This window comes from Neoarius graeffei, chromosome 24 (genome assembly GCF_027579695.1).
Source record: "Neoarius graeffei isolate fNeoGra1 chromosome 24, fNeoGra1.pri, whole genome shotgun sequence".
Classification (NCBI taxonomy): Eukaryota; Metazoa; Chordata; class Actinopteri; order Siluriformes; family Ariidae; genus Neoarius; species Neoarius graeffei.
Window position 1 is genome coordinate 45331529 of NC_083592.1, and position 27047 is coordinate 45358575.

At 41.0% G+C, this 27047-nt stretch overlaps 1 protein-coding gene across 1 annotated transcript in view; it reads left to right on the forward strand.

Moving 5' to 3' along the window:
* The window catches only part of pnpla7b (patatin-like phospholipase domain containing 7b), a 192217-nt gene that overhangs the window by 13867 nt on the left and 151303 nt on the right, over nt 1-27047 (forward strand). Inside the window, exons 2-16 of the mRNA XM_060907369.1 lie at nt 3202-3257; nt 6386-6460; nt 6547-6631; nt 9093-9172; nt 11622-11710; nt 11797-11937; nt 14190-14349; nt 14436-14516; nt 14614-14742; nt 15480-15560; nt 16705-16852; nt 21741-21830; nt 24406-24482; nt 26618-26773; nt 26886-26963. Coding sequence (XP_060763352.1) covers nt 3204-3257; nt 6386-6460; nt 6547-6631; nt 9093-9172; nt 11622-11710; nt 11797-11937; nt 14190-14349; nt 14436-14516; nt 14614-14742; nt 15480-15560; nt 16705-16852; nt 21741-21830; nt 24406-24482; nt 26618-26773; nt 26886-26963 — 1524 coding nt within the window. The 5' untranslated portion in view covers nt 3202-3203. The remainder of the gene's footprint in view (nt 1-3201; nt 3258-6385; nt 6461-6546; nt 6632-9092; nt 9173-11621; nt 11711-11796; nt 11938-14189; nt 14350-14435; nt 14517-14613; nt 14743-15479; nt 15561-16704; nt 16853-21740; nt 21831-24405; nt 24483-26617; nt 26774-26885; nt 26964-27047) is intronic.

Here is a 27047-nt window from a genome sequence, read left to right on the forward strand (position 1 = left end):
GAATGGTTGTCTGTGTCTATGTGTCAGCCCTGTGATGACCTGGCGACTTGTCCAGGGTGTACCCCGCCTTTCGCCTGTAGTCAGCTGGGATAGGCTCCAGCTTGCCTGCGACCCTGTAGGACAGGATAAAGCGGCTAGAGATAATGAGATGAGATGAGAAAAGGAAATAGGCCACACCTTTATTTTTTGTGTTGGACATAAAGCTGCACTTGGCCCAATTGCGTTGACTGAGAATTTTGTTAGCATTACAGTTCTATTTTCTAAAATGCTGATATTAATGTGACTTGAATGAAGCTTCAGTAGCTAAGCATAAAACTTGATATGATCTGTTTGTCTACCATAAACAAAATACTGTCCTCATATAAGTGGAAAATAGGTCACATGCCTTTACTTTTTGTGTTGAAATGAATAATTCAACTTAGAATTGAAGTTGATGTGTTGTAGAAGACAGCAATGCCCAGTTTGATATGTTAGTTACAGTGTTTTCTTGGTTGCATTAATATGAACGTTGGACCAAAGCATTTCATGTAATTCAAATCCAATTAGCCTGAATAAAAGGCGTCAAGTTGGAAGTACAATCTGCAATCTGGGCTGCCTTTTTCTTTCAGTGCTTCAATAGGTAGATCTTGCCTGTCACCAAGGTGGAGGTCAGGGATCTTGGGCTTAAAAAGGTTGGAGACCACTGCTGTATGTCCTTGCACATTGTCAGGGAGGAGAGTCTGAAATTGACAATCATGGCTACAGAAGGAACATCAAGGAACACAGTGTAGCAGTTGTCAAACTAGGCGAGAAAATACAAAAAATTCTGACCATATGCTAGACTTTTCGCCAGGGTGTTGTTGGGTTTCCCAGATGCCACATCGCTGGTGTTTTGATTTTTGTCACATGAAAGCTGGATGGTCCTTCTCCTCTTTAGCCTGGAGGATGTGGTGTCCATGATTTCTAAAAAGAATTTCTACTTTTGATTCGTCAGACCTCGGGACCAGGGCTTGAAATTAACTTTTTTTTCTTTGTGTCCCCCAGTGGTCCCGAATTCTGTGTTGTATTGTCCCGAATGGAAGCAATAGTGTCCCCATTTTTTTCCTCTCTGAAATAACCAGTGGTTAATATTATCATATGAAGTTACTATTATATTTGTAACTATGCGATTTTGAACCCTTTATATCATTTTTACAATAAGTCACAAGACACAAGCGACACATGTCCTATACATCATCTACTTCAAAATTACAGTTATTGCATTTTCAGTTTATTAAACTTTGGCGATCTCACTGTATGAATAGATACCCGTTTATTTAAAGGGGCCAACTAGCTCATTCAGAAAATGTTTCAACTCCCTACATCTGCAGTACACTTTAGCTGAAAATAAGACCCCTTTTATGTTCATTTCATCTACTTGTACCTTGAATATCTGTTGGCACTTATAAGGCCAACTTATAATTTTCACCATTACCGTTATCCATAGCCCTGTGATGACCTGGCGACTTGTCCAGGGTGTACCCCGCCTTTCGCCCGTAGTCAGCTGGGATAGGCTCCAGCTTGCCTGCGACCCTGTAGAACAGGATAAAGCGGCTACAGATGATATGAGACCGTTATCTATTTTTATGAACTTTCCGTTATCCATTTTATGAACTTTCGCTGCCGAAACGTGGGTGCAAATGTTAGCAACATCAGCATAGTGCCAGGTCCGAGCCTAGTTGTGCTGCTGACTGACTAAACTTTCTGAACTAGAAAGACACCAAGAAAACTCACTTATTCTGTTGAACGGTATCTTCCGTCAATATCATCCACATCATTCCTGTTGTATTTTATAACGTGTCTAACAGTGTTCATTAAGTTCATTCAGTTGCTAGCGTTGCCTGCAGACCAGGCGATGACACTTTGGATCCTGAAGGTCCCGGAGACGTTATGTCTGGGCTTTCAGTTTCTTCCCCGCGGTCGGTCCGCTTCAACCACTTCAGCATTTTTGTTCTGGCAAGAGTCGGCGCAGCGTGTGCGGTAGCAATTCCATTCCAAGTCCATATAATGCGGACACCGGCCGAAGATTCTAGAACAGAATGCGCTGCTCTGTAGCCTACAGATGCAGGTGCATCGAAAGTGTAGCTACTATGTATTTTTCGCTGTTAACGTTTTAAAATTAAAATTGACAAATTAGGTGAATGTCTACGTATGTGTTACGGCTTTGTAAATAATATTAATGTAGAACTTTTTTTCTAGATCTATTTTTTTCCATTGTCCCGGGATTGTCCCAGATATGATAATTTTGTGTCCCGATGACATTTTTTATGGTCCCCGGGACGTCGGGACACCGTTAGTTTCGAACGCTGCTCGGGACAATTTTCCACTTCGCCTCAGTCCATTGTAAAAGAGCTCGGGCCCAGAGAAGGTGGTGGTGTTTCTGGATATTGTTTATATCTGGTTTTAACTTGCATTTGTGGATGCAGTAATGAACTGTTTTCACAGACGATGGTTTTCTGAAGTGTTCCTGAGCCCATGCAGTGATTTCCACTACAGACATGTGTCTGCTTTTAATGCAGTGTCGCCTGAGGGCCTGAAGATCACAGGCATCCAATGTCAGTTTTCAGCCTTGTCTCTTGCATACAGAGATTTCTCCAGATTCTCTGAATCTTTTAATGATATTATGGACCATAGATGATGTGATCCCCAAATTCTTTGCAATTTTACATTGAGGAACGTTATTCTTAAATTGTTGCGCTGTTTGCCCACGCAGTCTTTCACAGACCTGTGAACCCCTCCCCGTCTTTACTTCTGAGAGACTCCGCCTCTCTGGGATGCTCTTTTTATACCCAATCATCTACTGATCTGTTGCCAATTAATCAAATTAGATTTTTTTTTTTTTAGCATTACACAGCTTTTTAAGTCTTTTGTTGCCCCTGTCCCAACTTTTTTTTAAACATGTAGCTGACGTCAAATTCAAAAGGAGCGTATTTTTTTCCAAAAACAATAAAAATTTCTCAGTTTGAATATTTGGTATGTTGTTGCACTATTTTCAGTGAAATATAGGGATTCCGTGATTTTTAGCAAATCTTCACATTCTGTTTTTATTTACAGTTTACACGGCATCCCAAATTTATAGAATTGGGGCTGTATTTCTGAATTTGCGATATCAGCTTATCAACAATGAAAAGAAGTGAGAGAAGTGCATCTCTAAATATGCATGCTGAATTTAATCTTCTGTAGGAATGGAGACCGGGACAGACGGGAAAGAAGAAGAGGACAGTTGCGTTATTTATTCAGTAAGTATTCTTAATTTCTCCACCAAACTTTGGAAAATAAACTGATTCTCCATTGTTTTGTTTTGAAGCTAGTTTCTATTCTCTGTATGTCTGTGTTTGGGAAGTTGCTGAAATCCTTACTAGTGTTAAGGAGAGAATAGAAAACTCAAAACTCACTTATAATGGAAGTCGAAAGGCCTCTGCATGCTCTTGCGACAAGGCTTTCGCAGATAGCTTTTCACAGACAGTTGTAATTTATTGTTGAGCGGGGATAATAGGCGTGCGCGATGTTATTCACCGGCACAACGCAAGGGGGCGCGAAGTCGCTAGGAGTAGTTGGTGGGTGTGGTTAGTGGAGTGTTTATCCTCCGGTTACTTATAATGACTAGAACTGGAGTCGTATAGATGTACGTACTTCCTCGATCAACCGCTCTTCATGCTGCTCCATCTTCGCTTGTGTTTTTAAAAATGCCGGTCGTGAAAACAAAACAAACCGGGAAAGTAGGGAAGCGGAAGTGCGTGTACAGCGGATGTAGAGTGGACCAATCAGAGCCCTCTTGTCTGCGGCGCTGTCTGCGAGGCTTCTGCGGTGGTCACAATTTTTGGGAGGTGCGCGCAGAGCGTCTGCGAAGGTGGGGGGGCTATGCAGACACTGTCTGCGACGCTATCTGCGAGGACTGGGTTGTCAGCATAAATTGGCCTTAAGGCAGGGCTTCTCAAACTTTTCTGCTATAAGGCCTACCTATTCATACTTGTAACAAGTCGGGGTCCATTAAAAAAAGATCCCAAATTATTTTGGCTCATGTATTCTAGTAGAATCTAATAATCTATTGTAAAATGTATCAATGGGATGCAACATCACTCCCTGTTACAGATGGGAGCCCAGGAAATTAAATAAATGCAATAAAAGCAAAAGGTTTTGAATTGTAGGTATTGTATTTAAAACTGTATGGACGTACCAGAAGCCAAACCATGCATGCAGGTCATTCTCCGTCAAAAGGGTGTACCCCGCCTTTCGCCCGTAGTCAGCTGGGATAGGCTCCAGCTTGCCTGCGACCCTGTAGAACAGGATAAAGCGGCTAGAGATGATGAGATGAGAAGTAAAGTCAGGTCAGTTAACACAAGAACTTATCGCCATGTTTGTGTTCAGCAAACAAGCAAGTTATTAAAACCAAGAAGTGGATATAGAAACCACTCAATGGGATAGATCTTACATGCTAACAAAGAAGGATTTTTCCTACGAGTTGGAAGATTATCCATCTGTTGAGTTCCCCGACATCTCAAACTAGCTGGTGCTGCAGACATCGTTCTACATGGACACATGGATGAAAACCTGGAAGAGCATGTGGAGGCGTGCAACTTTTTATATGGGGCTGGGTTAAAGATCTGGAGATCAGGACACTACAAGATAAATTCTGTATCATTTTTGCCCAAGGGCGGCACAGTGGTGTAGTGATTAGCGCTGTCGCCTCACAGCAAGAAGGTCCGGGTTCGATCCCCGTGGCCGGCGAGGGCCTTTCTGTGCGGAGTTTGCATGTTCTCCCCGTGTCCGCGTGGGTTTCCTCCGGGTGCTCCGGTTTCCCCCACAGTCCAAAGACATGCAGTTAGGTTAACTGGTGACTCTAAATTGACCGTAGGTGTGAATGTGAGTGTGAATGGTTGTCTGTGTCTATGTGTCAGCCCTGTGATGACCTGGCGACTTGTCCAGGGTGTACCCCGCCTTTCGCCCGTAGTCAGCTGGGATAGGCTCCAGCTTGCCTGCGACCCTGTAGAACAGGATAAAGTGGCTAGAGATAATGAGATGAGATGAGATTTTTGCCCAGGTAAGGAGGAATTTCTGGGCTTTTTATATGCGTCTTTGCAATGGTTGCTAGGATGCGACAAGTTTTAGTATCGGGTGTAAACAAACCACAGCTGCTTGATTCTCAATCCTCCCTGATCTTCTCTTCCAGGTAAATCGTACACAAAGATCCACAGAAACCCCTTTAAAGACCTGGGTATTGCATGTATTATATATGCATTAGTTTACAATATGGCGCCCATGATCAAGCAGTAAACAAAAACACATCTGAGGACTTAAGCGTCTCCTGAACTTCAAAGCATCACGAAATAATGGAAAATGGTGAGAAAAGTGATTTGCAAATCCAAACGAAATAAATCTGAGGAATTTCTGAACCTTTCACGAAATGATCACTGTAAACTTGAGCGTTATTCGACTCTGCTCCCTTTTGAGGCTCGAGCCACCTTTCTTGTCATCTTTTGGTAAAATCCTTTGCTCTTTCACCCTTTATCACTTAACGGGGAATCCGGAAGAAATTTTTATCAGTTTTATGGCTTGTTTGATTTGAATAGACCAAAACAAAGCAAGCGTAGGGCATTTTAACGACTAGCAAGATGCCCCAGCGATAATAATGCTTTGTGAACAGTGAGCTCAGCTTACCACCACTTCATGTCTTGCGTATCTAATGAGGTGGATGTGACATCGGATGCAACCCAGCAATTGTACCCGACTAAAAATTCGCTTCAACTTAAAAATCACGGCCCACTAGGTGGCGCTTCACGGCCCGCTGAGAAACACTGGTCGAAAGGGAGTTACTGGGGCAATGACCTTTTCAAAAGGAAGAATTTGTGGTGATGTTCCCAAATATACAGTCTGTGTTTTAGTTTAATGTCTACAACTTTCCTACAAAGAGATTATAATCTGTTCATGCTGTTAGAGACATCCTGCAGATTAGGCATTATTGTTATTTAGTATAAACACGATACAACAATAGTATATACTGTCTGATGTGTTAGTCTTAAATCAGTTAAAAATGATAATCATTGGTAAATTGCTAAGAGGAATAAAATACTCCAGGATGTAGTTTTTTAGGAAAATAAGCAACTTTTGGGGTGATGAGTAATTCTGCTTCACGTCATGCTTTATCACATTGATTATTTTCCTGTCCCAGCATGCCCCCCCCTTTTTTTTTATTCCTTACTTAACAGGCCGTAGTCTTCCATTATTAGTAAGTTTCAAGTCAAAAGGTGTTCTGCGCCTCCTCGGTACACAACACCATGCTGGTGTATACCTTTAGGAGAGGGTGTGTGTGTGTGTGTGTGTGTGTGTGTGTGTGCTTTCTGATCACACTGAGGATTCTGTTCATTAGGCACGTCTGCCCTCCAGAGATGACATTAGGGCTCGGCTGCTCTACTTTTTGGAGGACCAGATGCACACCAGTATGGTAATACTTCGCATTCCTTTAAATCAGTGCCACTTGTGTAAAATGTAGAGTGTGTGATGTCCTGCTGTATGTTTCTGATGTTTCAGTGGACGGGTGTGCTGATTGGTGTCGCAGCTGCTGTCTCACTCATTAGTGTCATCGTATTCTTGCTGTACAGAAGATACAAAGCAAGTATGTATGCCAGTCTTTAATGCCACTTTAATGTTTATTACACAGTAATTAGTCAAGATATTTAAGTTAGTCCATGAAATCGAGTCGTACACGAGCTGATAGCCAATGAGGCGCGTAGCACAAAGTTGGCTAGAAGTCGTGTACGACAAGATTGAGTGGAATAACTGTTTTATTCTATCCACAGTCACTGGATTTTGAGAAACGGAGCGTTTTATTTATTGCAAATTTGATAAATACTTTATACAAATCATCCGACGAAATCATTTCCCCTTAGAATGTAAACAAATTGGCGAAATTACAGTAGCAATTTGTTAAAAAAGCTATAATAATAATTCTTAACTTTTATTCCATAATTTATTGGTTTTTTTTTTTTTTGGAGTTTTTCTTCTTTAAGTTTTTTTTTTTTTTTTTTTTTTTTTTTGGTGGTTGGCAAACCAACTTAAAGGTGCCTTACCTCCACCGACTGAGCTGGCGTGTGGAACAGGAGATATTTGGGTGGGTGGGAACTATATTCTTTTAGCTATATCTGTTTCTTTTAAATACTTGCTAACAATTTTTGGAGTTTTTATTTTGTCCGCAGTTGGTTCAGTAACGCGCTCTGCCATTTTTTTTTTTCTCCTCCTCATGGTATATGAGCTGATAAGGTCCGTCTCAGAAACTGGTCTCTCATTTGGGACATTATGGTCAAAAAATTAATTTTCTAATTTTACTATTTTTTTTGCATTTACCCAACACTCAATGTTTTTTTTTTTTTTTTTTTTTTTCATTTTTAATAAGACTAAAGATAGTATCTTGCTTTATTTGGCTGCCACTGTGGAAATTTTTTTTTTTTTTTATTACAATTCAAATGCTTTTGTAAAATTTGATTTTCATATAAAATAACTCCATCATGAAGAATTAAAGCCCCTCCTTCACAGATGAGTGAAAATATTGAATAAATTTCCTCTTTTTGATTGCTTGGGTTAAAAATGCCAAGTTACGATGACTGAATTGATTATTCACTTAAATATGAATAATATGATACATTTTGGGTATTTGATATGGCGAAATAGGACACAATGGAAAAATCAAGAACACACCGGAAAGATGAGAATAACGGCGCTGGTAAAAGAACAGCGACTGTACCAGCTGAAGGTCGCGCGGGTCTCTGCTGCGGCGCGCGAGCAACGGGACATCACTACCACGCCGGACAGAGCGCGAGGCGGGGGCGGGGCAAAATGACTGGCCGTAGATTCTATCAAAAGTTCGATCTAAAATTGACCATGGTTGCAAAATATTGGCCAAAAATACGCAAACACTATGAAATATGAAAGTAAGATGAAAAAGCAACATTCTATTGCCTTATACTGCAAGACTAAAACAAAATAAAACTGTCAAAACTCACCTTTTCAGTGATAACGTCCGAACAGATCACTCACGTAACAGAGAGACCGCAAATGGAAGCACGATCAACTTCTAACTGTTGGAGTGGAAAATTCCATTCTACACATGTAAATTGTTAATGCGTGTTCTTCCCCGCACACAAATAACACGCTACGGTAAAAAATAGACCACAACTCATTTTATAGCTCAGAAATTCATACAAGACCAGCTACCATTGTAACATATTCTGTAAGAAACATATTCTATACCTAACTTTCAGCTTTCGTTTTAAAAAACAAAACCGCAGATTTATAACTAAATGTTTATATGGCGTAGTGATTTTAAGTTACTACTTTTGGTGAGGTAGTGACCTCGACCCTGAGGCTTTCCGTTTAGATCAAAACACACGATCGTATTGGTTTTGGGTCTGCGGAAAATGGAGTTACAATGGTGATCAAATATTTTGCATGATGTTTTATTACGGTTATGATTATTCTGTGAGCGCACCAATCCTTAGGTGTATAAAGTTACAACTTAAAATACAATTAGTGCTAACTGTAGACTTTTCAGTGGACTACAACCTTTTTAAGGGAATGCGATGTAGTCGACCATTTATCATGTCCCAGATCAAGCCGCCATTTTTCCACACATTTGCAGAATTTTTGCCAAATTCTGAATAGAGTATTCACATCAAAGATTTAGTTTTATCTGTATTATTTCTTTCATCATTTTATTTCAAATTAAAACCAAAATCACCATTCAAAACCGTATAGTTTATTGACTCTGAGTATATTTAGTGGGGTACCCCCACAGTACCCAGTTTCTGAGACAGACCCTGATTGGCTACTCTACAACTAGGATATCAGAGCATGCGATTGCTCATATCCAATGAATGTGGATAGAATAATAAAGTGATGGTTATAATGTTTCAGTATTAATGAAGCTCCGTTCAAGGTTATAGCACAACCTGGTCACTTGTAGTCTAGTCACTTTCCTTGATGCTGTCTGTTAAGAGAGATTTATAATGGCCTGCTTGTTTTGTCTCAAAAGCAATAAATGTTTTGTCTCCTGTGGATATACATGATTCACTGTTTTACAGAACAACAAACTGGAGCTCCAAAGTATCGCTTCAGGAAAAGGGATAAAGTGATGTTTTATGGACGAAAAATCATGAGAAAGGTACATCATCTTGTGGATATTACCTCAAAGAAAGGCTTATGGGTGACAGGGCAAAAATATTATAATCTGTACAGTATATGCATGGACTGTCATACTTGTATGCGTCATGACAGCATCTTAATCTCACCCAGGTTTTGCTAACTAAGTGCAGGTAAAATACTGAAGCTGCAGTATAAAAACTATAAGTTCAAAGATATTTTTGGCTCAACATTTACAAAAATGTAAAGGTCAAATGAAACCAAATTGGTACAGTGACAGATTTTAATGTCCCATTAGTAGCTTATTAGCGGAGCCCCATACTTAAGAGAATGCATCGACCAGATTTTTGATGACACCGTCCGACGTCCATATGCACGAATGTGTACCACCACAAGGAACCTGATCATTAGTGCAAGGCAACGTATCTCATAAACACTTGACCACTGTACAACGAAATTTGTATCTTTTATTTACATAAGATAGATAGGTGTTTTATCAAATGCTTATTTTTAATTTTGCTTTTCAAAAAATAACATGGGCGGCACGGTGATGTAGTGGTTAGCGCCGTCGCCTCACAGCAAGAAGGTCTGGGTTCGAGCCCCGTGGCTGGCGAGGGCCTTTCTGTGTGGAGTTTGCATGTTCTCCCCGTGTCCGCGTGGGTTTCCTCCGGGTGCTCCGGTTTCCCCCACAGTCCAAAGACATGCAGGTTAGGTTAACTGGTGACTCTAAATTGACCGTAGGTGTGAATGTGAGTGTGAATGGTTGTCTGTGTCTATGTGTCAGCCCTGTGATGACCTGGCGACTTGTCCAGGGTGTACCCCGCCTTTCGCCCGTAGTCAGCTGGGATAGGCTCCAGCTTGCCTGCGACCCTGTAGAACAGGATAAAGCGGCTAGAGATGATGAGATGAGAAAAAATAACATGGGATTATTTATTAACACATTATGGAAAATATTCATGACAGTTTCATATAAAACTAGTCAAAACCATTTCATTAGTCCACTAGCTTGTTGGACAGTTGACCGTTTCTGTTATGTATGGGCGATAAACGGATGTAAGTGCAGGAAGAGTTTCTTTGAAAGCACGCCAGCAAACGGATCCAAAACATAGACGAAGGTAGAGTCGCAAAGCAGGCAGGGGTCAAGTGAGGTACAGAGAGGATCTCGGAGGTAATACAATACTCGAAGACCAAAAACACAAACAGGGTCAAAACCAGAAAAACAATATAAAAAAATACAAGGATTGGTGACTTCAGGTGCAGTGTACAGAACGGTGTACTTATTTGTAAAGTCTGTGTGTTACTGAGAGTCCTTATATTTATGTGCTGTGATTGTGCTCTAATCAGGAACAGGTGCATGGTAATTAGTCCTAATGGTGCTGCATGCGTGTTGCAGTCTGCGGCGATGCAATCCTATTATTCTATTCAGGTTGATTTTGTGCCCTTGCTAATATTTTGCTCATACACTCATCAGGAGTTCCTCTGTTAGGTAGTGCTTATATATACATATTTATTCTATCCATATTCAATGGATAAAAGCAGTCACTTGCTCTGATTGGCGACTCTACTACTAGGATATCAGCTCATATACTGTGAGTAGAGAAAAACAAAATGGCGGAGCGTGTTGCTGAACCAACCAAGGACGAAATAAAAACTCTACTCGAAAACAACCCCCCCCCCCAAAAAAAAATACAAAAAAAAGTGCAACAAAATATGGAATAAAAGTATTTGATAGTAAGAACGTGTGTCGTCCCCCCCCCCCCCCCCCCCCAGAATGATTATAGCATTTTTCACAAATTGCTGCTGTCATTTCACTGGTTTGTTTACATTTTAAGCGGAAATGATTTTGTCAGACATTTTGTATAAAGTTTTTATTTATCAAATTTTCAAAAAATAAAAATGCTCCGTTTCTCAAAACTCAACTCGTCAGCTATCGGCTCATGTACGACTCGATTTCGTGGAATAACTGTTAAATAATACAGTGAATGATTTATAAAAGGACCAACTGCTGACAGTATTCCAGTACTCAGGAAAGTGGATTAGAACGTGATTTCAGTTAGATGAAAGATATAACGGCTGATTTGTATAAATGCTTGAGTAGTCTGGTGGCAATAAGAGAGCTCTTGTGGAAAATATTCAACAACTAGGTGGCGTGATGGAGCCTGATATGGAGTGAAGTGACCGTCAGCTATTTCTGTAAACAAAGAACACTAATCATGATGTTCTACTGGGAAAACCCTCCATATGATGACATTTTACAGTTCTAACTCTAGTCCTGGATACTGAAAACTGAAATATTATTTTCGTTTTGAAAATATCTCGATTTGTTTCACACCTGCAGTGAGATCTAATGATTTTCCCATTTCCATCATATCACCCCAGCCCTAGTTAATGATGAACACTGTGTGTATTTATTAAACTCTCATATTTTGACATCCTTGTACATAAATGGGTTGTGTTTTTTTTGGTTTTAGGTGCAGACGTTATCCTCCTCAACCAATTCAGGTCCAATTTCTCAAAAACGAACCAGAAAGAGAACCAAAGTTCTTTCAATTGCACGCAAGTACATAAAACCCTTCCAGCTCTAGTCCAGTTATTATTTCTCAATTTCCCATGTCACGCTTTCTTACTTTGCTTTTATCCAATAAGGATTTTGCGTATTCGGCGGGAGCCTCCCACACTTCAGCCCAAGGAGCCGCCTCCGTCAGTTCTGGAGGCAGATTTGACCGAGAATGACGTTCAAAATTCTCACCTGCCTTCTGAGGTGCTGTACATGCTGAAGAACGTCAGGTGGGTTCCATTAGAGACTTTCAAAGAACTAGAATGGTTCTGTAATTTTTCCAGTCAGTTTTTTGAGTAGTTCTGGGAATGAAATCCCAAATTGTCCAGGGACTAGCAGGGGTTTCATTAAGAAATGAAGTAGGTCGTGGAAAGAAGGAAGTCGGGGGTGGAGTAATGCGCGGGAGAGAGTACAGAAGGGGGTATCCCCCACCTGCTGGAGGGGTCTGGGGGGGCCTCCCCCAGAAAGTTTTCAGTTTTTAGAGGCTCTTTGGTGCATTCTGGGCCCCATTTTCACTGCTGATAATGACCATTTTTATTGCTATTTTATGGGTGTTTATGATCAGTTTGTGCATGAAACTGAGTGTGTGGCATAACATTTTTACATTTCATCCTTCTACACCTTCCTTTGTTTGTTTGTCTATGGCTTGTACTACTGTACAGTGTAGTACCCTTTATGCTCCCCTTTGGCTCTTACACTACGTTCAGACTGCAACCTGAAACGACCCATATCCGATTCGTTGTAAAGTCCGATTTTTTTTGTTAGGCCGTTCACATTACCAATTATATGAGACTTGTATGCGATCTCCAATATGAACGGAAAACGACCCAAAAGTGTCCCGCATGCGCAAATTGACATGTAATAAGCACATCTACGTAATACGTAAACAAAAAAAAAGCGCACTCTTCAAGTTTAATTATTTCTTTTTTGTTTGTTTGTTTGTTTGTTTGTTTAATTATCTGGTTAGTGTTAAAGTGTGAGGTCTCGTGTGTGTTTTTGTTTCTGAACTGAAATGAAAACGTGTAGCCTGGTAACGAGGGTTGACTCCTAAATGTCTCTCTAATTTCTATATAAGTGCACTGCATGTTACTAGGAAGTAATGGATTTTTAAACTCTATATAGTGCACTCGAGCTTCAGCAGGCAGTCATTTGGGATACGGCCGCTGTATTACCAAACTCTTAATTCAGGCTTAATAATTTGCACGTTTATTTCGTCATATTAATAAACTTTTTCTACATTTTTATAAATATTTATTTAGATTATTTATAGCCAGCTGAATTCTGCAACTTCTCTCAGCGCTGGCTCAAGGTGCAGAAACACCAGTGCAGTTTGCTATGGAGATGAGGCGAGACCTGGCGATGTGGTTTTTGTGGCGGTGGCGGAACTCACACAATAATCTGATTAACAGCAGACTAATGAGACTGAAGATGTCAAATTACTGGAAATTTCCAGAACAATCTTATAATCTTGTAATACAGGATGGTTTAAGTTATAAATCAGTTATAGAAACTGTTTTATTTAATCAGGTTAACAGATCAACATCCAGGTCCCTACCAAATCCACCATTAGCTTGATCAATTCTATAAAAGTCTATTTAAATTCTGAAAACTGTACAAATGTTGTTGTTTTCCACCAAAGAGGCGGGATTAGCCAACGCAGAATAGTGACGTTTGTCTCTTGTTGATGACGTGTAGGTCGCATGAATGCGACCTGTCCGGTCAGACTGCAGTCGCATGTGAAAATATCGGATATGCATCGGATATAGGACCACATATCCAAGCGGCCTGGGTCGCATGTGAAAAAATCGGATCTGTGTCGTTCAGATTGTCAATAACAAATCGGATATAGGTCGCATATGGGCAAAAAAATCGGATATGGGTCATTTCAGGGTGCAGTCTGAACGTAGTGTTAGTCACCCTCTGAAGTGTGCTAACCTGTTTGTAACACAACAACAAGGTGAATGGTATCTGTACTTTCCTTCATGCGCCATTAGCTAGGCAACCTCAATACAGGACGATCTCTTGTGTACCGATCTCTCCTCGTTTGAGCACCTTTCTTGCCAAACTTGGAAAGAATCTGCACAAGGTTGGTTGGTCCTACCGCCTTTTCGTTTTGAACTGTAGCGAATCAGAAGCGAGCTTTCTGGCGCCCCAGTGTTGCTGTGATGAGCAGCCAATCAGCGTCAAGCTTTCATACAGTGTAGCTGACGTGATTGAAGGTCAAGGCCATAAACACAGTAAAAAGTGTAAAATAACCACTGATAACCATAGGAAAGAAAAGGGCATGGAAAATAGGGGCTCTACTAACATTGTTGGTTGAGGAACTTTGAAAAGTAACCGGCGCCAGGCTGATCATAGCTGGATTTTGCTCCAGCCCTTAATGAAACCCCTGGCTAGTTTAGAAACGTATCCTTTGTTGGCTTTAGGGAAGTAGATTCCTCACCTGACCGTAGTGTTCTGTGTTCTCCTGTGCCGTGCTCAGGGTTCTGGGTCACTTTGAGAAGCCCCTGTTCCTGGAACTGTGCCGTCACATGGTGTTCGTGGAGCTGCAGCAGGGAGAGGGACTTTTCCGGCCTGGAGACACAGACGATAGCATCTTTGTGGTGCAGAACGGCCGACTGGACCTCTGTGTTCATCAGGTTGTAAGTACCGGGCCGTCTGAAATAACATATCGGGCTAGACATAAGATATCTGTTGCTAAGAATAAATAAACGGTTTCTTCTTTCAGGATGGCACAGAGCTGGTGGTAAAGCATGTGTTGCCTGGAGACAGTGTTCACAGTCTGCTTAGTATCCTGGATGTCATCACTGTAAGATTCATCAGAGCTCATTCATTTATTTTGGTCACATGTGCAACTCTGTAAATGACTACGATGATGTTTGACGTTATGTATTTGTCCTGTATAGGGACATCCAGCCCCCTATAAGACAGTATCCGCCCGCGCTGCAGCTCCGTCCACTGTGCTCCGTCTCCCTGCTGCAGCATTTCAGTCAGTGTTTGAGAAATATCCTGAAACGCTGGTCCGAGTCGTTCAGGTACTGATTATTGAATACGGTTCAGTTGTTAAATTAAAGATGGTGGTGTGGTGGTACAGCGGGTAGAGTAGCCTTGCCGATTTAAAGCTCCAGGGTCCCTGGCTTGATCCTGAGCTTGGGTTACTGTCTGTGTGTGAGGTTTCGCGAATACCTGCTCTCTCCTGTCTGTGTGGATTTCCTCAGGGTTCTCCCACTATAGGTGAATTGGTTACTCTAAATTGCACCTAGGGGTAAACGTGTCTCTATGATGCCGTTCAATGGGCTGGCATCCTATCCAGAATGTGTTGCTTCCCAGGATAGATTCTGGATCCACCATGACCCTGACCAGGATAAAACAGTTACTCTAGATGTACACAAGATCTGGACATATTTTAAAGGGATCTCAATCAATCACTAAGCTTAGATATGTATTATATAATAAGAACAAGGATGGACCAGCAACTGAGCCCTGAGGAACTCCCATAGTGAAGCTGCAGCTTGTGTAAAACCTTAATTGATGTAAATTTGGACAGCAAGTAGGCACAGTACCTAAAGAGCAATAACACATTTCTAAGCACTGATAAGAAAAGATGGAAATAGATTCCAGTCTGAAGATATTTGGGTAAAAATGAACCAGTAGTGATCATTTAAGTACAGCTTGAATGGATAATACTCAAATAAGGGAGCTCCCACTGTGAAATCAACAAAACAGCTTTTCGATGTTGTATGTTGATTCTGACTGTGTGTATCTTGTACAGATCATGATGGTGCGTCTGCAGAGAGTGACCTTCCTTGCTTTGTACAACTACCTGGGGCTGACCACCGAGCTGTTTAACCCGGTTAGAGCTGCAATATTGCAATATCGACACATGCATGAAAACATGCTGCCTGAAAAGCGTTACACTGATGGCAATGTCAAGTTCGCAAATTAAAAATGAATGACTGACTTTTTTAGATAACATTCAACACTGATGTTTAGCACTTATCGAAGGTCTCGGTCTCCGACATAGAAGACCCGGGATTTTATTTCAAGACCGGTCAAGACCACAACTACAGAGATATCACTACATTGTATGATTTATTGCATGTAAAACTTCCTGCTTCAAATGCGACCAATAATGTGACTCATTGCTAATTTGAAGTCTGTCCCTGTGTCTGAGATCACTCACTCGTTCACTACTCCCTGCTCCCTATATAGGGAATTACTATATAGAGGACTATATAGTGAGCTCATTGGTAAAATGGAAAAAAACCAAAAACACTTTCGGACACTAGTCCGTCGCGCTGGTATTTACGTCATTACTGTCGCACAATTAAAACGTGTCGGATCAGTCGGCTGGTGGATTTTCAAAATAATAAATACATGTGCGTATTTTTGTGACAAATACATATTATACTGAGCGTATTTCCACATTTAATAAATACAAAGTACCTGCATCTTTCAGATTTTTAAAATCAAGGCTGAATACTTTCTTCTTTGCCACTGCCTTTTATTAAATCAAATTTGAGAATTTTAATTTGATTTCTTTCAGCGCAGCCGCAATGCATGATGGGATATATTGCTTTGGTTAGTGACCCTCGGTTGTACACTACTTTTCGTGATGCATTGTGGGATACTTTGAGTGCACGATATAGGGTGTAAATAATCCTCACTAAGGTTTCGGACAGCACTACAAAATGGCGTCCCCACTATGTAGTGCCCTATATAGTGAGTAGGCAGTGATTTTCTGATACAGGGTTTGTTACTATTAAAGGTTGTTGCCCCTCCCCAGCCCCTTCATACACACTGGTCTGGTCCTGGTCTTGACTCGGTCTCGGCCCTACCTTGATCTTGGTCTCAACCCCTCAAGTTTTTGGTCTTGTCTCAGCCTTGATGCACTCTGGTCTTGACTTGGTCTTGCTTTAGGTGGTTTTGAGTACAACACTAATCAGCACCTTGATCTGTAATATCCAACAGCCAGATGTGTGTGTTGTGTGTCTCAGGAAAGTCAGGCTGTTCCTCTGGAGAATGTAGCCAGAGTGCTAGGTGACGGAAGTCCAGGCCGAAGCCATCACAGACACGCACACACTGGAGAGGAAGCTATAACTGAGAAACTTGCTCACGGAAGCACAGAGAAGCAAACCGATGCAGGTTTGTCTCATTTTCTTCGTTTTGTGGAACGGAAACAAAACTCCTGTTAAAGGGATCCTCCAGCGGATTTATTCTCAAACTTATTTTAAGTAAAAGTAGTCGCAGATTTCAAAAATCAAACTTTCGTTTTTGGAGACCAAATAGTGTTCGAGAAAAATGAATTTTTTTTAATATGCCAAATGTGCTTCCTGCAGTGGTGACGTATACGATGACATCATGTAGTGGTCGCTTGGAGCAACTCGGCTGTTTATAGTCTCTGTTTAGATCGTAGTTTTGCAAGTATTTTTACTGAATTTCAGTTTTTAAAAACGTATGCCTCATTGTGTAGCATAAAAATGTCACAATGATTGCTAAAAACAAAGCACAAGCTGGAACTAGACTGCATTTCTGCAGAGAAAATACAAAGTGTGTTTGATCAGCTGTAGCAGAGGGTCAACGACAGAAACTGGATCAGACATGAGACCTCATGCTGCAAAATCTTTTTTTCACATGATCTACAGAAAGTGTGTGTAGTATGTGTGGCTGCACACTCTAAAATCTCGGTTTAAAATATGCCACACACTTTCTTTGTTAATTTACCAAACACCAGCTGTAGATCATGTAAAAAATTTTTACAGCACAGTGTTATTGCACTGCAAGTTGAGCCATTTTAAAATGTGATTTTAGAGCTCACAGCCCCACACACAAGTCAAGTCAAGTTTATTTGTATAGCGCTTTTGACAATAAACATTGTCGCAAAGCAGCTTTACAGAATTTGAACGACTTAAAACATGAGCTAATTTTATCCCCAATGAGCAAGCCTGTGGCGACGGTGGCAAGGAAAAACTCCCTCAGACGACATGAGGAAGAAACCTTGAGAGGAACCAGACTCAAAAGGGAACCCATCCTCATTTGGGCAACAACAGACAGCATGACTATAATATTAACAGTTTTAACATGAAGACCGTTTCGTTGATGTTGTAATTCTTCATTGATGGAAACTTGAGTGCTAAACTGTTCATGACAACTGCAGTCCTAAAGTTAGCAAGTCAACTGTAGTCCTCAGCCATAAAAGCATTACTGTAAGAGTCCAGAACGTCCTCCAGGTGTAACCCTCAACTGTCCTCATGGGGCCGTCCTTCACAGGAGCAATGCGATAAAACTCCGACCAGACACAGGGCACCAGGATGGCTCAAGCAGGTCCGAGGGGCAGAAGAGGCCAGCATCTCAATCCCAGGACCAACATGTTACTTAGAGGGACAGTTTGGGGGTGGGAAGGAGAGAGAGAAAACACAGGTTGTTAGGTATGCCCTAAAAATGACACAAGTATTAAATCTGTGTGGTAGGCTCACAGAGACAAGAGTCTTGACATCAGGCATAATACACAACAATGGCATGTTAATATGGTTAAAAAATATCATGACCTGCTCTGGCTGGATGCTTGATTGGGTGATGGGAGCACACTCCTCAGCAATGATGAGATGCAGATGGGACCCTTAGGGCTGGCCAAGACAATTCAGTTACATTTCACCGGGTCTGGACATGCGACAGAATGTCTGACGGCTGATTTCCTGCAGGCTACGATAGCCAGTCGAGGTCTCCACCCTCTCCACCAAAAGATTTCCTGTTGACTCCATGTAACTCAGAGGGACAGATTTTGGGGGGGGAGAGGGAAAGAAAACACAGGTTGTTAGGTATGCCCAATGTCACCTGAATAAGTAGGAACAGTATACATATTGCACTGAGTACAAGCAGGGACTCCGGCAACTAACTATGACAGCATAACTAAAAGGGGAGAGCCAGAAGGTAACACAGGCATGAAGGAGCCCCGGGACATAAAGCAGCCAGCCACTACACCGTCAACAAACTCGAGTGAGCACTATGCCACACACACTTGTTGTAGATCATGTAAAAAAAGATTTTGCAGCTTGGGGTCTCAAGTCTGATCCAGTTTCTGTTGGTGACCCTCTGCTACAGCTGATTAAACACGCTTTGTGTTTTCTGTGCGGAAATGCAGTCTAGTTCCAGCTTGTGCTTTCTTTTTAGCATCATTGTAGCATGTATATGCTACACAATGAGGCATACTTAATTAGAAACTGATACATTCGTTAAAAATGCTTGTAAAACTCGCAAAACTATGATGTAAACAGAGAATATAAACCGCTGAGTTGCTTCAAGTGACCACTACATGAGGTCATCGCATACGTCACCACCGCAGGAAGCCCATCTGACATTTTTAAAGAAAATTCATTCTTCTCGAACACTATTTGGTCTCCAAAAACGAAAGTTTGATTTTTGAAATCTGCGACTACTTTTTACTTTAAAATAAGTTTGAGAATAAATCCGCTGGAGGATCCCTTTAATCAAACCACCTAATGTGACCCTTTCCTTTAGAGGATTGTTACTTCAGTAGTTTATTAAAACTGGTGCTGTGTGATGGACTGGTGTTCAGTCCAGAGCAGGGCTTTGAACCAGAATTTTTTTCCTATTGGTTCGTTCCGAACAGAAACGGAATTTTAACGTTTCCGGTTTTGGGTTCCACCATTAAATAGACGTTCCCGAACCGGTTAGAACAAAAAAATTTCGTTCCCAGAACGGTTAATTACGTTCCCTGTCAGCGGTTTAACAAATGGCTATAAAATTATGTCTCTGTCTCATCCGGCTTAAGCCAAATGTAGGCTAATTCTATTACAACCTTCATTAAATAAGACAAGAAATAATTCAAAACAATTATTATTTCAAATGTTGGCGATTTGGATTCTCAGTATGTCTTCCCATCTACACAAACAGAAAAAGTGCCAAAAATGAAAGATAATTCGTTTAGTGTGTTACCAAAGGCGAGTCAGGCCCTATAGAGGGCTACCGCATGACGTCACCGCGCCGCGAGATTTTGTTAGGCGCCATATCGGAAGACCGAGTACACATCTATGCAAGTACATACATACATAAAACAAACTACACCTGAAATGTAGCCAGGGCCGGTTCTGCCCTAATCTGGACCCGGGTGCAACATCGCGCAAACCCCCCCCCCCCCCCCCCCCCCCCCCCCAAAAAAAAAAAAAAAACAGTCTAAATCAGGACAACCATCACATAACTATAAACATTTTATATCAACTATTTTAACTAAATGGGCTATAATAAATAAGCCTGCAGGCAGCCACGGCGGGCTGCCTCAGAAAAGTAACCATTCAATGACACAACTGAAAGCCTGCAGCCACGGCGGGCTGCCTTAAAAAGTAACCATTTGTCCTACCTTAAAACTCGTTTTGCATTTTCTGCCTCCTTTTTTGTATTTTCGACCCTCCGTTTATTTTCTTTCCTTTTCTGAAAACCCGATTTGTGTCCAGACATTTTGTTCTGCTACCAACGAACTAACTCGTCAGGTCTCGGCTCTCGAGCCCGCGATGATTCCCGTGGGAAGGGCAACAACTGATACATTTTTACAAACAGCCAATAGGGAGGTTGCAACGTTCAGGCTCTTCTTTGCTCAGACACTCAGTAATGGAGACGTGATAGTAGTCCACCTTCCCGCGCTCTCCATTCAGTCAGCGAACGTCACACAGGACGTGAACCCCAGCGGGTCATAGAAACTTGTGCAGGAGAAGAATGGCTTTTTTATTTGTAGGCTACGGAAACTTTGAGGAATGAAATAAAAACCGGTATTAACCGGTTACCATTATTTTTAATAAGCGTTTCTGTTCCGGAACATAAAAAATAATAAAGTTTCTGGTTTCGTTTCTGTTCCATGTGAAATAGAAAAAGTTCCCGGTTTTCGTTTCTGTTCCTTGAACCGGTTCAAAGCCCTGGTCCAGAGTGTACTCCCACCTCGCATCCAGTGTTCCTGGAACTGGCTTGAGATCTATCACAACCCTGACCAAATGCATTGTTTGTCCTACGGGAGGGCAGAATGATTATACCATGACACTTGAAGACGATTTTTCAATATATATTGTAATCAGATGTGTTAAAAGATCTATAGTCCTCCACTTTGTTATTGATGTACAGAGTAACGATTTCTGCCCCCCCCCTTTTTTTTCCCTGTTCTTGCGATTTTACGTCGGTCAGAATGTATTATTCAGAAGTGTAAACGGTAGAAGACTATTGTTTTAGTTCTGGTCAGGGAAGCTGAGTGATTTCAAAATGTTTTCTGAACCGACGGAAAAATCCTAGGAAGTGTTGTATCTGGAAATGACATTTTTGTGTTAACACTGTGGTGTAACTATTTCAGAACTACACATCAACCAGTTTATTATGAACACCCATATATCCAACTGCTGTTTTATGCAGTTATCTCATCAGTCAATCCCTTGACAGCAGCACAGTGCATTTAAAAAAAAAAATCCATGCAGATACAAATCAAGAGCTTCAGTTAATGTTCACTTCAAACATCAGAATGAGAAATTATGATCTGAAAGTGTGACTTTTTCACTGTGGCATGGATGTTGGTTTGAGCCAGATGGACTGGTTTGAGTATTTGAGAAACCGGTGGTTTTCACACCCACAGCACTCTCTAGAGTTTACACAGAATAGTGTGAAAATTAACAAAAAAACCCATTGACCTGAGTGAGCAACAGTTCTGTGGGTGGAAACAAACGTCCTGTTGATAAGAGAGGTCAGAGGAAAATGGCCAGATTGGTTCGAGCTGTCAGGAAAGATATAGCAACTCTTTACAACCGTGGTGAGCAGAAAAGCATCTCAGCATGCAACAGAAAACAGAAGACCACATTGGGTTCCTCTCCTGCAGCCAAGAACAGGGATCTTAGAATCAAGAACAAGTTCCTATTAAAGTCGCCAGTGATTTTATCACAGCACTAAAGGGAACCTCTGAAACAAAACGACTTGAGTATGTTTGTTTTGTCCACCCATGCCTCAGTTAAATAATGTGTAATTTTGATTCTGGTCATTTCAGGTGACGCAAAGCCCAGACCGATGCAGAGTCCCAGAGCGGCCTTCAGGAAATCTCGTTCCATGTCCACTCCGTTAGAAAGCTCACTTTCAGGTAGTTTGATTTACAGGTTGTTCTCATTGTCTGTCTGAGGAAATCTGGACACCGCTGTTGGAGAACTCGGGAAGTGGACTTGAGGTTAAAAGATTACAAATGTGACTTGGATTTTAGATTTAGACATATCTACTGAATGTTACTTGGCTATAAATGGAGGATATTACACGGTTGTTTGAAGATATGAAGGTTGTCTTTGAGTGGTGAGCATATTTACGAGCGAGGGATGCGAAAGAGTGAAAATATTTTCAACATGAGAAGATAAACTTCATATCTTCACGCAGTTATGTAATCTTCTTTCTGTTTAATGGACACATCCACCAAAAAAAAAAAAAAAAGTTAATCAAAAGAATTTTAATTTTGAACCAGTTTGCTATTTTGACAACGCACGTCTAGTCAGCGGGAAAACACTTGGAGTGACGTCATCGGAGCAAAATGTGGGAAAATGTTACTCCGATCCGAGATGTATTTTTCAGACAAAATGTGAGTTTTTTTAACACGAGAAGATAAACTTTCATATCTTCAAGCCAATGTGGTGTTTTTTTAATTATAGATGCATTCACAAAGTGTCAATTTATCAAAACTATTCATCGATTTCCTCACGAGTGACCTATAGAGATTTATGCCATGGTTTTGGTTCTCCATGTCCCTGATGGAGCTCATATGAAAAATACAATTAGCGTATTTCCCAGTAAAACACTTGTCCATATAATATAGAGATGTATTCAACATGGATTTCTTTCAGCAGACAGAAATGCTGTCCTGGGTGAAATGACTGACTGACTGACTTATTTTGGCCAGATCAACTTTTCAGTATCCAGTTTGTTGTTGTTTCCGCACGGGTTACTGCGTTTTGAAAGCATGTGACCTGTACTCTGCTAGTTCTCTTCATGCACATTTACTTTGCTGAATACCAAGCCTTTAGATCAGGGGTTTTCAAAGTGTGGGAGAGTCAGCCCCCCCCTCAGAGAGCAAATAAACAGCGCCCCCCCCCCCCCCCCCCCCCGCCCCCCCCACAATTTTTGTTGTTGCTATACTTTTTATTTATTTTTTATTTTTATTTAGCCTTTATTTAACCAGGAAAAAAAATGATCCCACCGAGTTACAGTAACTCTTCCACCGGGGAGTCCTGGCCAAGACGGACGGCAAAATAGTTACACATACACAAAAGACAGGACAAACCACAACTACACTACAAATAACATACTACACTCACTACATAACATATTACACACACCAGCTCACTAGTAATGACAGACTATGATTAAACAAAGTAACACAGACAGCTAAAAGCAAACACATTTGTAAAAACAAATACTTAATGTTCCATTCGTATTTTAAAAAAATGGTTGTTGTACACATTTTAATTTTTTTCTTTTACACATTTTAAACATCTGTGCTTTTTGAAAACATCTTTTTTTACACATTTAAAACATATGAGCTTTTTTAAAAACCTTTTTTTTTTTTTACCCATTTTAAACATCTGTGCTTTTTAAAACATTTTTTTTACACATTTTAAACACCTGTGCTTTAAAAAAAAAAAAAAGAACACATCTTGTTTTACACATTTTAAACATCTCATAGCATCGTTAGCTAGCACCTCTTGGCAGACAATACACTGTGGCAGTGGAGCATCTTCAGATCCAGTCCATGAAAATCCAAACTTTAAATAATCGTGGTCATACTTCCTTCTTTATTTGCTTGGCCCAGACTCTGTCTCCTCACTCACTGTAGCTTTAGGTACTAAAAATCGATCCATTTTGTCTCTGGCAAAGGCTAGCTGAAGTTTGCCAAATGTCCGTAATAGTAACTTATTCCGGTTTATTTTTCCTCACGTTGCGCCCCCCTGAAGAACTCTGGCGCCCCCTAGGGGAGGCACACCCCAGACTTTGAAAAGCCCTGCTTTAGAAGAAAAGCTCTAGTAATAAAAGGTGCAATTTTGAACACGTTGGCCTTCCTTTATGGAAATAATGTAGGACAGGAAGCTGGGTGTATGATCATTTCTACACACAGCTCAGCATTTATTAATGTGGACATGAGCGGAGGCTATGGTCAAGTCTCACCTCGTGTACGTGAGTTTTTGAGTCCGCACAGATGTGCAGTGCAGTAGGGGAGAGCGGGGGAAACTTGGGACAAGTTTTCAGCTTTTGTAGATAGCGTCACATTCATAATGCATTAGAGAGTATTTACTATACCCCCTTACCACATTAGTTTCTCAGCTTGCCACATTATACTGGCCTTCAGGCTTCACTTTTTCCATCATTATTTTTTTGAGGAGAGACATGGGACATTTATGTTGGGAGACTTGGGATATAGTGGGGAGACACGGAACATAAATCCTTAGGCCTACATGTTTAATTCTATCATTCATTCATTCGCCGTACTTGCTACTGGTGACACAAAAGCAAATGTAGGCTTAACGATCTGCAGTGTGATCGGGTTGATACGATCCGTGCCCCCACCTGATGTTCACATGAAACAGAGATTGATGTGGATGTTGCTTTTAGTGTAAGTGAGAATCTATTTCCCATTGTAAACCTATTTTAAATAATTGTCTCTTCCCCCCTTCCTACAGCAGGAGGTGGTGATCTAAACACTGCCTTCGAGGGACTGACTAAAACTGCACTTCCTCCAAACCCTGTAGTGTATAAGGTACTTTCATTGATAATTTCCAACCTGACAACTTGTATGCATATAAAATATGCAGTACTATGCAAAAATCTTAGGCACGTGTAAAGAAATGCTGTAGACCAAAAATGGTTTAAAAAATAATGAAATGAAATGTTTCAACATTAAAACATTATTGTAAACATAATAAAGTAAGCCATAATAAACGAAATGGAGTCAATATTTGGTGCGAGACGACCCTTTGCTTAAAAAAAAAAAAGTCTCAGGTCCAATGAGTGCAGTTTTATGCGGAAATGAGCTGTAGGTTTTACTGAGCATCTTCCAGAACCAGCCACAGTTCTTCTGGACACTTTGACTGTCACACTCGCTTCTTCATTTTGCACCAAAACCCAGTAGCCTTCATTATGTTTTCTTTTTAATCTGAAAAGTGCTCTCTTATGTAATGTGCTGCTCAGAGACAAACTTTTTTTTTCCCCCCTGTAACATTTAATTTTATGCTGGAAAACGAACGTTTGGACTCCTAAAATGTTTTTGTACTGACTCGATAATGTAGAAGTCATAAAATAGAAATCTATAACAAAGTTTGTATGAAAAAAAGGTGCCTAAGACTTTTGCACAGTACTGTAATTTTATATAATATGAGAGGAGATATATATTTAAGTTATTCCACAAAATCGAGTCGTACATGAGCTGATGAGGCGCGTAGCACCGAGTTGGCTATAAGACTACGTTCAGACTGCACCCTGAAACGACCCATATCCGATTTTTTTGCCCATATGCGACCTATATCCGATTTGTTATTGACAATCTGAACGACACAGATCCGATTTTTTCACATGCGACCCAGGCCGCTTGGATATGTGGTCCTAATTCCGATTCATATCTGTTATTTTCACATGCGACTGCAGTCTGACTGGACAGGTCGTATTCATGCGACCTACACGTCATCAGCAAGAGACAAACGTCACTATTCTGCGTTGGCTAATCCCGCCTCTTTGGTGGAAAACAACAACAATGACATAATGCGCTACATGAACAGGCGCACACACAGTCTCTCTCGCACTCCGTCATATGCGCGATACAGACATTAATGTTTCGCGTGCACGCGCTTGCTCACTTGCTCTAGATTCAGGGAGCCGCTATCAATATGCGGGAGACTCCCGGAACTTCCGGGAGACTTGGGATGTCTGCACTAGACAGTGTTTATGTAGAGAGCATGCGCACTTCAATCAATCAATCAATCTATCTTTCAACGGAGGTTGCTGCCACGGCCCCACTCACTCACACACCCTCTCTCTCTCTCTCTCTCACTCTCTGAGAGAGAGACACACACACACACACACACACACACACACACACACACACACACACACACACACACACACACCCTCTCTCTCTCATGCAGAGACACTCTCATACACACACACACACACACACTCTCACACAGAGACACACTCACTCACACACACGATGTGCTTATTACGTGTCAATTTGCGCATGCGGGACACTTTTGGATCGTTTTCCGTTCATATTGGAGATCGCATACAAGTCTCATATAATTGGTAATGTGAACGGCCTAACAAAAAAATCGGATTTCACAACAAATCGGATATGGGTCGTTTCAGGTTGCAGTCTGAACGTAGTGTAAGCCATGTATGACAAGGTTGAGTGGAATAACTGTTTTATTCATTGCACATTCACTGGATTTTGAGAAAAAATGCATTTTTATTTTTTGCAAATGCAATAAATAACATTTATACAAAACGTTCGACAAAATCATTACTGCTTAGAATGTAAACAAACCAGTGAAATGACAGGAGCAATTTGTGAAAAATGCGATCATAATTCTTGAAAAATAAATAAAATGCATTCTTACCATCAAATACTTTCATTCTATATTTTGTTGCTTTTCCCCCAGGTAGCTTTTATTTCATCCTCGGTTGGTTCAGCAACACGCTCCAGCATTTTGTTTTTCTCTGCTCAATGTATATGAACTAATAGTCTTACTAGACTAGAGTAAGCCAATCAGAGCAGACGATTGCTCGTATCCAGTGAGTGTGGATAGAATGTATATAGAATGAGGGGTTTATTTATTTATTAATTAAAATTTATTTATTTATTTATTTATTTTAATGCTATTTTTTTTCTCTCTTCTCAAGTCGATTCTGAAGAAGACCGTGACCATGCAGCCTGCTCCTTCTGCCGTGTATCACTACTCTGACACCGGGGGGCACTCTGGCCACGTCCACTACAACAAAGTCAACGCCATCTTTCAGGCTGCCAAGAAAGACCTGCTCAAGATCATTCAGCTCCAGGCAAAGCTTTGTTCTACATGGAATAATTAAACAAATACATTGTGCGGGTGTGGGTGGAGCCATGCCTCAGGCTTGGTAATAATATTGATTTTTATTTGTCTTTGTCGTCCAGGACCCAAGTCTTCTGGAAGGCAGAGTTACTCTGAGACACGTGAAGGCTGGAAGTGTGGTTGCAAAACAAGGAGACCAGGTCTGTCATGATATTCAGCTGCCTTCATACACTGATAGCACAACTTCTTTCGGTCTATCCTGTAGTGCAGCTGTCTTGAGTTAT